The sequence below is a fragment of the Lucilia sericata genome, unplaced genomic scaffold (genome assembly GCF_015586225.1).
Source record: "Lucilia sericata isolate MDLA Ls3-8-SP2 unplaced genomic scaffold, ASM1558622v1 Contig000759F_arrow, whole genome shotgun sequence".
NCBI lineage: Eukaryota > Metazoa > Arthropoda > Insecta > Diptera > Calliphoridae > Lucilia > Lucilia sericata.
Window position 1 is genome coordinate 198,717 of NW_023994756.1, and position 9,242 is coordinate 207,958.

The 9,242-nt window shown below is 30.6% G+C and overlaps 1 protein-coding gene across 4 annotated transcripts; it reads left to right on the forward strand.

The window, feature by feature from the left end:
• The first annotated feature begins 2,003 nt into the window (after positions 1–2,003).
• On the forward strand, positions 2,004–9,114 carry LOC119607901 (zinc finger FYVE domain-containing protein 1-like). Of its 4 annotated transcripts, XM_037962034.1 has the most exons (8): positions 2,004–2,326; positions 2,414–2,494; positions 5,146–5,562; positions 5,619–5,826; positions 5,898–6,652; positions 7,871–8,063; positions 8,140–8,328; positions 8,436–9,114. In XM_037962034.1, exons 2-8 carry the CDS (start codon positions 2,420–2,422, stop codon positions 8,846–8,848), a joined length of 2,250 nt encoding a protein of 749 aa, XP_037817962.1. In that variant the 5' UTR covers positions 2,004–2,326; positions 2,414–2,419; the 3' UTR covers positions 8,849–9,114. The 4 variants fall into 4 exon arrangements, with proteins under 4 accessions (XP_037817962.1, XP_037817964.1, XP_037817963.1 ...); XM_037962036.1 differs by having other exon boundaries at positions 2,006–2,494; positions 8,194–8,328; XM_037962035.1 differs by lacking the exons at positions 2,004–2,326; positions 2,414–2,494 and adding an exon at positions 3,819–4,154.
• Positions 9,115–9,242: the final 128 nt, after the last annotated feature.

Consider the following 9,242-nt stretch of genomic DNA (forward strand, 5'->3'; position numbering starts at 1 on the left):
CGATAAAAGTGCTACCAATCCAAAAATAAAAATACAAATATTAATGTGTTTATGTCAAACAATAAAAAAATATTTTAAAATAAAATTTAAATCAAAAAAAATATCAAATAAAAAAACCTTTTTTTCAAAAAATATTTTTGAATCCTTCATAACTTGACGAACAAATAAAAATATGAATTTAGTACTTTTTGGATATTCGGACGTTTAAGGGGTGAAAATTGTACCTATTTTTGGTACTTTTTTTTTATAAAACATTGTTTTTGGTTTATTAACTTAACATATGAATACATAATAACGGGCTCCCAATACGATGTTGCAACTGGTACTTTTTTGACTTAGAATTTAGAAACATGTAATTAAGCACTTGAGAATCTATAAAAGTGGACTTTTTGGTACTTTTTCGTTCGTTTTTCGTTCAAAAGGTACTTTTTGAGTTTTCTATTAAATTGAACATAGAAACATGAAATTATGCACGTAGAGCCTGGAGTAAATGAGAATCTATAAAATGGCACTTTTTGGTACTTTTTCGTTCTTTGACTGGTACTTTTTGAGCTTGCTACAAAATTTGAACCTCAAACATGATATTAAGCACTTAGAGCCTGGAGTAAATGAGAATCTATAAAATGGGAACTTTATCGTACTTCGACTGTGACTTTTTGAGTTTTCCATAAAATTAAACCTAGAAACATGAAAATAAATATGTAGAGCCCGGAGTAAATTATAATCTATAAAAAGAGACTTTTTAGTACTTTTTCGTTCTTTGACTGGTACTTTTTGAATTTTATATAATATTGAACCTAGAAAAATGAAATTAAGAATGTACAGCCCGGATTAAGTGATAACATTTAAAAGGGGACTTTTTGGTACTTTTTCGTTCTTCGACTGGTACTTTTTGAATTTTTTATAATATTGAACCTAGAAACATGAAATTAGGAATGTACAGCCCGGATTAAGTGATAACATATAAAAGGGGACTTTTTGGAACTTTTTCGACCTTCAACTGGTTCTATTTGAATTTTCTATTATAATGAACCTAAAAACATAAAACTAAGCAATCAGGGACTTGAGTGAATGAAAATTTAAACTGGAGTATTTCTGGTAATTTTTCGTTCTTTAACTGGTACTTTTTGAATTTTCTAAAATATTGAATATATAAACATAAAATTAAACACGCAGTATCCTAATTGAACGAAAATTTATCTCGCTTACGTCGATTTTACAAAAGAGCTCGAAAGTCCGAAAAGGGCGGACTTTCATCTGGGGGGCTTGGAGCTCCCATATGAATTAAATAGAAAAATTCGTATATCTGAGAAACTATTAGAGCTAGAATTTCAATTTTTACTGAAGAACATTTAGAGAATAACGGGCGGACTTTCAATGGGGGGCTTGGCACTTCCCATATGAATTAAATACAAAATTTTGTATATCTGGGAAACTATTAGATTATTCGAAATTGCAATAATTTGCGTGGAATCTCCCATATGCAACAAATTGTATATCTGGAAAACCATTGTAGTTAGAATCATCAAAGTCGTTAAGTGGTTTTCTTATTTATATTGCTTTTAGGGTAGCACAGCACACTGGGTATAGCTTGTAAATAAACAAATAAAATATCTTTGTTTTTGCGTTATTGATCATTTTCTTAATGAAAAATTTTTTAGAAACTGATATTCTGCAAGATGTTTTATATGGAAGATAGGCTTAAATATCGGCAGATCCTAGTAAAACTTGGAGAAAGGATTTGTTTTTAATTTTTAAGAATTTTTTATTCATCCCTGCATAATTTCTCACACAACTTTTGAGCTTGCTCTGTTTTGTTGTTATAAACAATATATTTGCTTCCAAAATTCCACTTTCTGATCTCTCGGATTCCGTTTTTATTTAAAATCGTTGAAAAATTAAAAACTAAACGTAGTTGAAAACTTAGCCGGCTTACAGTCGATTTTAAGCCGCCGCCGACATATTTAGTGTCAGTCGCCGCCGTCGTTAATATTTGTCGGCGCAGGGCTCTGATCAGACTACTAGAAGAAGAAGGAAATTTTTTTGTTTTTTTGGTGTAATTGCATTGCAATTTGTGCATAATTTCTAAAAATAATTTATAATTATCACACCTATAAACAATATAATATAAAAAATTTAAAATACAATAACTTCTTAATGGATTAAGACAGTTACCAATAAAAACCATGCTTGGATAGCAATAAATTTCTGAGAAATTAAAAACAGTTGTGTAAAATAGTGCAAAACAAAAGAAAAATCATTGTTTTTAAACGAAATGTATTGAACAAGAAAAAAAAGACCCCTGCCAAGAAACTCCCCTTAAAAAGTGAGCTGCCAAAAACAATAAAACATTTAACTATTGTATTAGTAATAATATTTACTAAAGTGTAAAAATATTTTGTGTTTTTTTGAGGGGAAAATGTTTAAAATCGATAATAAACAGGAGGGCACACCAGCCATTATGGAGCCTTACGATTCTTTGACCTTCTACAAGGTAAGCTGGAATTACTAATTCATTGTATGGATCGAACATTTTATAGGCAACTTGCCAGTGTGTATGTGTTTTTCATAAACACACTATTTGATTTTATTTATTTAAAATTGCGTTTTATTAATAGTTTTTTGTTGTTGTTATTTGTATTCTTTGTGCGCTGTTGTAAACTGGACAACAAACTTTTCCTATACAATGTCGACTGATAAGCTTAGGTTTACTACGTATGGTTTAGCAAATGATAAGCTGTGGGCAAATTCATTATCATTTGTTTTGTATTGAAACTGAGGGCATATTTTTGCGCTTATCATTTTGTTCTCGTTGATCAGGAGGCACGCCTTAATCTTATAGACAAAGCGGCATTTACGTTAGATTGGAATTTATTATAAAGGCTGGACTATTTAGTCTATAGTCTAGTGTATCGTATGAACTATAGTTTTGTCTATAGACTGGTCTATAGTCTGGAATATAGCCTAGTATATAGTCTGTCCTACAGTCTATAGTCTGGACTATGGTCTAGACTATAGTCAGGTCTATTGTTTAGCCTATTATATAGACTTCACTGTAGTGTGAACTATAGTCTGGAATATAGTCAAGTTTACAGTCTAGTCTACAGTGTAGTGTATACTAAACTATACACCTGACTATGGTCTAAACTGTAGTCTGGTTTATAAAGCTTCCACTGTAATTAAAACTTCATAACATTATTTTCAATATCATTTTCATTTTCACTTAACATGATTTCACTTCCGTTTCCAAACAGTTAAAATTTGAGTGTGTTCTATTTTTTCAAAATTTTAAATTTAAATACCTACACCACAGTATACAAATTTAACACAAAAAATATTTGTGTTTTTTTATCTTATTGCGCATTCAGTTTATTACCGGCCTATTCTACGCCATGTGGCAACAAAAAGTGCAATGACTTGTCCATAAGATAGAAAGCTTATTTTTACATTTTAATATATTAATTATTATTATTTTCAATGATTTGAGTAGAAAATGTAAATGATTTTTTTTGCAGTAGAAAAATTTAACACGTATTGCCATTAAAGGGTTTTTGTAGAGATAAGAATTCTTTTGTTTGATTACTTTTATTATTGTTTTTTTTTTTCTCCGTTTTGTTTATTATTACAATTTTACTCTTCTATTTTGTTGTGGTAAACGCTGTATTTATTTTAAAAACAAAAACGAACAGATTTTTCTTTCATGTTTTTAATAATAACGGCAGAATAAAATTAAAAAAAAAAATACGCAAACAAAATAGGATTTTGTAGTATTGACTCGTTTTAGAGAAGAGAACAAACAAAATACAGCATTTTTTCATAACAGTCTTTAACTTTGTGTCATTGCGAATGTGCGCATTTTTAATAACAAAGAAACTTAAAATATATAATAAATAAAATATCCCACTTCATACACAATTACAATAAAAACGAAAAGAATTCCCTTTTATTTTCAAATTTAACTTAACTGGTTGCTGGTTGTTGGTATTAGTCATTTGCTAAATTTATTGTGAAATTTTCGTTTATTTATCAAGCAATTAAATGTCAATAAAACAAGTTAATTTGAGTGATTTTTTCTTTATCGAAAATAAGTTTTTAAAACATTTTTAACTTGACCATATAACAAATTAATGGCGTTTATGCAGCCCATCTCTGAGGTTAGTTTTAAAGAGTGTTTGTGTGAAAGAACGAGAGAGAGATGATCATGAGATTAATGTTTTTTACTGGCAGAGGATTTTCTTAAGAAATAACTTCAAATATAAAAAAACTATGGTAATCCCCTTTTTTTAATTTTAAATTGTCGAAAAATTGGTACAGTTTTTGAAATTCGAAGAATTTTTGGAAAAAAATTTAAAATTTTTTACCTAATTTGTGTGTAAGATTCCATTATTACTCTACAATTCTAAAATAAGAAATTTTTTCTTATTCGAACACTTTTCTTGGTTATTTTTATATTCGAACATTTTTTTAATTCAGTTCTACTTCAGTTCTAGTTCAATTTTAGTGCAGTTCCAGTTCAGTTCTTGTTTAGTTCTAGTTCAATTATTGTGCAGTTCAGTTCTAGTTTAATTCTAGTTCAGTTCTAGGTTAGTTCTAGCTCAGTTCTAGTTCAATTCTAGTTCACTTCTAGTTCAGTTTTACGTCACTTCTAGTGTAGATCTAGTTCAACTCTAGTTTTCTAATTCAATTCTAGTTTAGTTCTATTTCAGCTCTAGTTCAGTTCTAGTTTAGTTCAGTTCTAGTTCAGTTCTAGTTCAGTTCTATTTCAGATCTAGTTCAGTTCTAGTTCAGTTCTTGTTCAGATCTAGTTCAGTTCTAGTTCAGTTTCAGTTCAGTTTCAGTTCTAGTTCAATTCTAATGAAGTTGCAGTTCAGTTCTTGTTCAGTTCTAGTTTATTTATACTTCAGTTCTAGTTCAGTTCTAATTTAGTTCAATTCTAGTTTAGTTCTAGTTCAGTTCTAGTTCAGCTCCAGTTCAGTTCTAGTTCAGTGCTACTTCAGTTCTAGTTCACTTCTGTTAAGTTTGAGCTAAAATTTCTAATATGAAAACGTTATATATGTTGATGGAAACTCATGATCCTCGAAGTTTTAAAAGTTTTCCAAAATCACAAATAATAAAATCTAAATTTTATTTTTTCCCCCAATTTAGGAAGAAGCTTTAAAACCCGATGTTGTCAGTGATGCCGATTTTAAATCAATCACAATTACTTCTACCGACTATGATGTTACCGACAATTCAACAGAACGTTCATTTCTTCTCATGGATGGCAATGAAAAGCTACACATCTCGTCGCCAGAATTATTTTGTAAACAATTAAAATGTTCCAATACGGCCAAAATAAAAGTGGTGACCATATTTGGCAACACCGGTGATGGTAAATCACATACAATGAATCATGCCTTCTTCAAGGGAGAGGAAGTGTTTAAAACATCACCCGAACAGAATTCCTGTACACTAGGAGTATACGCCGCCATGCAGCCCGAATTGGGGGTATTATGTTTGGACACAGAGGGTTTACTCTCTACGTCATCGCAAAGCAATAGACGCATGCGTATGTTACTTAAGGTGGGTTTTTGTTTAAATTAAAACTAAAGCTTAGATATAATTTGTTTCTCATTTAGGTTTTAGCCATATCAGATATAGTTATATATCGCACCAGATCGGAGCGTTTGCACAGTGATATGTATGAGTTTTTGGGCACCGCTTCTAAAGCATTTTGTTTGCATTTTTCACAAGCCCTGCAGTCGTTGTCTATGCAGGGCTCGGCTAACTTAGGGCCGGCGGTTATAGTGTTTCATGAAACTAGACATACCAAACCTTTGCAAAATTGTTAGTATTTTCTTGTTGTGGTTCTTTTTTCCTTTCATCTTATAATTTGTTATATTTTGTCATATTTACAGCCGTCGAGGAAAGTGCTGAGGAAAAAATGCGTGAAAGTTTCGCCCGTTTAAATTATGACATCAAGGCATTTAGTTCTTTACGTTATGTGGGCATACAAACCTCTTCGAGCGGCTCTACTGACTACAGCAAATTGATATTTGCTTTACGTTGTGATTTAGAAAATACCACTGTACGTTCTCCCCGTCCGCCCAGCGTTATATTCAAGGCTATGCATGCTTTGAATAAAAAATTCTCGGGTGAAATTTCCGAAAAATCTATAAATCCCTTTCCCGAACAGTATTTCACTTGTCCCATATTGTGTGCCTCTTGCAATCGACGCTGCCAACGTTCCATGGGTCATGATGGTGAATCACATCTTAATTCTCAACCCTGCCAGCATCAGCATCAATTCGAAAACAAAGTAGAACTTTGTAAATCTTGTTATAATAATGGCCGAGAGGTTATTGTTTCACGCCTTGATGGCTGGACTCATTGTTCGATAAATTGTCCACATTGTGGTGAGATAGCACGTACATTTAAATATTGGAATGGTACTCAAGATTGTGAAGCTATACGTACACAAACGGTACATGTTTGGAAGGATAGTAATTTGTTGGCCAAAGGTCCCACGCATTCGGGACAAATGGTTTTAGATAAGGTTTCATATGTGTGTGAAGCTTTTACAAATTTTTCGTCACAACCCACGGGAGCATTGAAGGAATGGTGTGCTGACAAGGTGGCACCCAAGTACTGGAAGCCAAATAATGAAATAACGGTAAGTAAGGCATACAATTTTAAATTCTTTTTAAAAAACTTATGTTTGAATTACGAAATACTCCTGAAAAAAGTGAAATACTCTTGAAAAAAGTGATTTTTTTTAAATTTCGAAATAACTTCGAACTTGTGTCAAAAAGTAGATTTTTGTAATTTAGATTCCATAATTTCTATAAAAATTAAAAAAGTTTTTAATTTTTCTTTCGAAATTCCATGTTCGAATTTCAAAATATTCGTGAAAAATTATTCGAATTAGAAAAATTTTATAATTTTCTTATAGTAAAGTAATACAAAAACACTTTCCGATAGTTTTCGGAATTTCGAAATTAAGTTCGAATTTTCGAACATGTGTCAAAAAGTAGATTTTTGTAATTTAGATTCCATAATTTCTATAAAAATTAGAAAATTTTGAATTTTTCTTTTGAAATTCCATGTTCGAATTTCAAAATATTCATGAAAAAGTGTACAAATTAGAAAAATTGTATCATTTTCTTATAGTAAAGAAATAATGGAACATTTTCCGCTAGTTTTTGGAATTTCGAAATTAAGTTCGAATTTTCGAACTTGTCCCAAAAAGTTGATTTTTGCAATTTAGGTTCCATAATTTCTATAAAAATGAGAAAATTTTGAATTTTTCTTTCGAAATTCCATGTTCGAATTTCAAAATATTCATGAAAAAGTGTTTGAATTAGAAAAATTGTATCATTTTCTTATAGTAAAGCAATAATGGAACAGTTTGTGATAGTTTTTGGAATTTCGAAATTAAGTTCAAATTTTCGAACTTGTCCCAAAAAGTAGATTTTGTCAATTTACGTTTTAAACTTTGTATTAAAAAGATAAAATTTTAAATTTTCATTAAAAAATTGATGTTCGAAAATCTCAAAATTTTTTAATTCTTCATTTTTGATGTTCGAAAATCACAAAAACTAGTGATTTTTCAATAAAAATTCAAATTGCACTTAATTTTTCCACAAAATATATTCGCCCAAAAATTTGTTATCAAAAAAGTTGAAAATTTTTAACTCAAAGTCAAAAAATTTTAATCTTTTTCGTTGCTGCTTGAAATTTATATCCCTTTTTTAAGAATTTCCGATTTTATGTAAAAATTTCCAATTACAGACTAAGACAACAATTGCCAAATAAATTAATTTTCCAAATTCTTTAAAAAGGATTAAAATTAAACCTTTTTGCTAATCCCAGTTACTTTTCCCCTCCGCAGCATTGCTTTTCTTGCAAGAAAAACTTTGAAAAAACCGGTTTACGTAAACATCATTGTCGCGGCTGTGGCGAGGGTTTCTGTGATGCCTGCAGTCAATATCGTATGCCAGTACCTGCCCGTAAATGGTTCGATTATGTGAGAGTTTGCAGTGATTGTCGCCAGCAATTATTGCAGCAACCAGACACTATGCCAGGTAATACTTACAGTTAAAATTAAACAATTTAAAAAAAATCTATAATATGTGTATGTATGTATGTGTGTGTGTATAGCCAGTGATCAACAAACTATTGATAATGATAATAACTCTCCAAATCATTCGTTAGGAACAATGGCAGCAGCTAATGCTACTACTTCTGCGGGCATTATAACAGAAGAAGATGTAACGGTACGCAAATGTGGTGAAACATTATATAATACGGTCAGTAAAGTGGCTTCAGCTGCCATAGAATGTACCAAAGGTTAGTAAGAAAGTTTTTTTTATTTATTATATTGTTTTGGAAGCCTTAGTTTTCGAAAAAAAAAATTGATTATGTTTATTTCTTTTCACTGTGTGTGTTTTTTATAGAAATTATTAAAGATACTGCTAGACCCGATTATTGGGTACCAGATGCTGAAGCTGTACGCTGTCACATTTGTAAAATGCAATTTGGCACTGCCGAGGAATTGGCATTGGCTCATGTCTCTCTCGATACGCCACAAAGTCCTCAGAAAGCATTTAAAGGTGGTGATTGTAAACGTCATCATTGTCGCAAATGTGGTCAGGGTGTATGTGCTGAATGTTCCAAAACCCGTAGACCAGTACCTGATCGTGGTTGGTTAGATGATGTGCGTGTCTGTGATGAATGTGTTAATGATATATCTACGTCTGTGGCTGTGCCCGGCTCCTCTTCAACCTCTTCATCTAACATTAATCAGTCTCATCAACAGCAAACGACGAAATCCCCTTTAGATGATCCATTAAAAACCAAAGTTGAATAAAATCATATTCATCATTTGTATGTTACGGTTTGATTTTGTTTTTGTTTTGATTTTTTTTCTTTTTTTAAGATAATTTGGAGATTATATACTCTACAGTTTTGTGTTTTATAGTTTTTTTGCAACGTCTTCTTCTTGTGATATTTGAATACCATTATTATTATATGTATGTTAAAAAAAATCATATAGTATATATAATATTAAAAAAAGGTTAGTAAAAAAAAGTTATGTATGTTGAATTTTAACGAAAAAAAGGAATATTTGTAAAACATGTTTTTTTTATTTTGTACATATCATTCTCTTTAATTTAGAATTTTAAAACCAATCATTATATTTGTACTTTCTGTTTTCTTGTTTAGTTTTTGTTTCGGGTAAGTGTAAAAAAGAAGGCATTTCA

Coding starts and splice junctions, on each gene's coding strand:
- LOC119607901 (XM_037962034.1), top strand. CDS start 2,420: ATGTTTAAAATCGATAATAAACAGGAGGGCACACCAGCCATTATGGAG. Junction 8,064..8,139: donor GCAACCAGACACTATGCCAG/GTAATACTTACA, acceptor GTGTGTGTATAG/CCAGTGATCAACAAACTATT. Junction 8,329..8,435: donor TGCCATAGAATGTACCAAAG/GTTAGTAAGAAA, acceptor TGTTTTTTATAG/AAATTATTAAAGATACTGCT.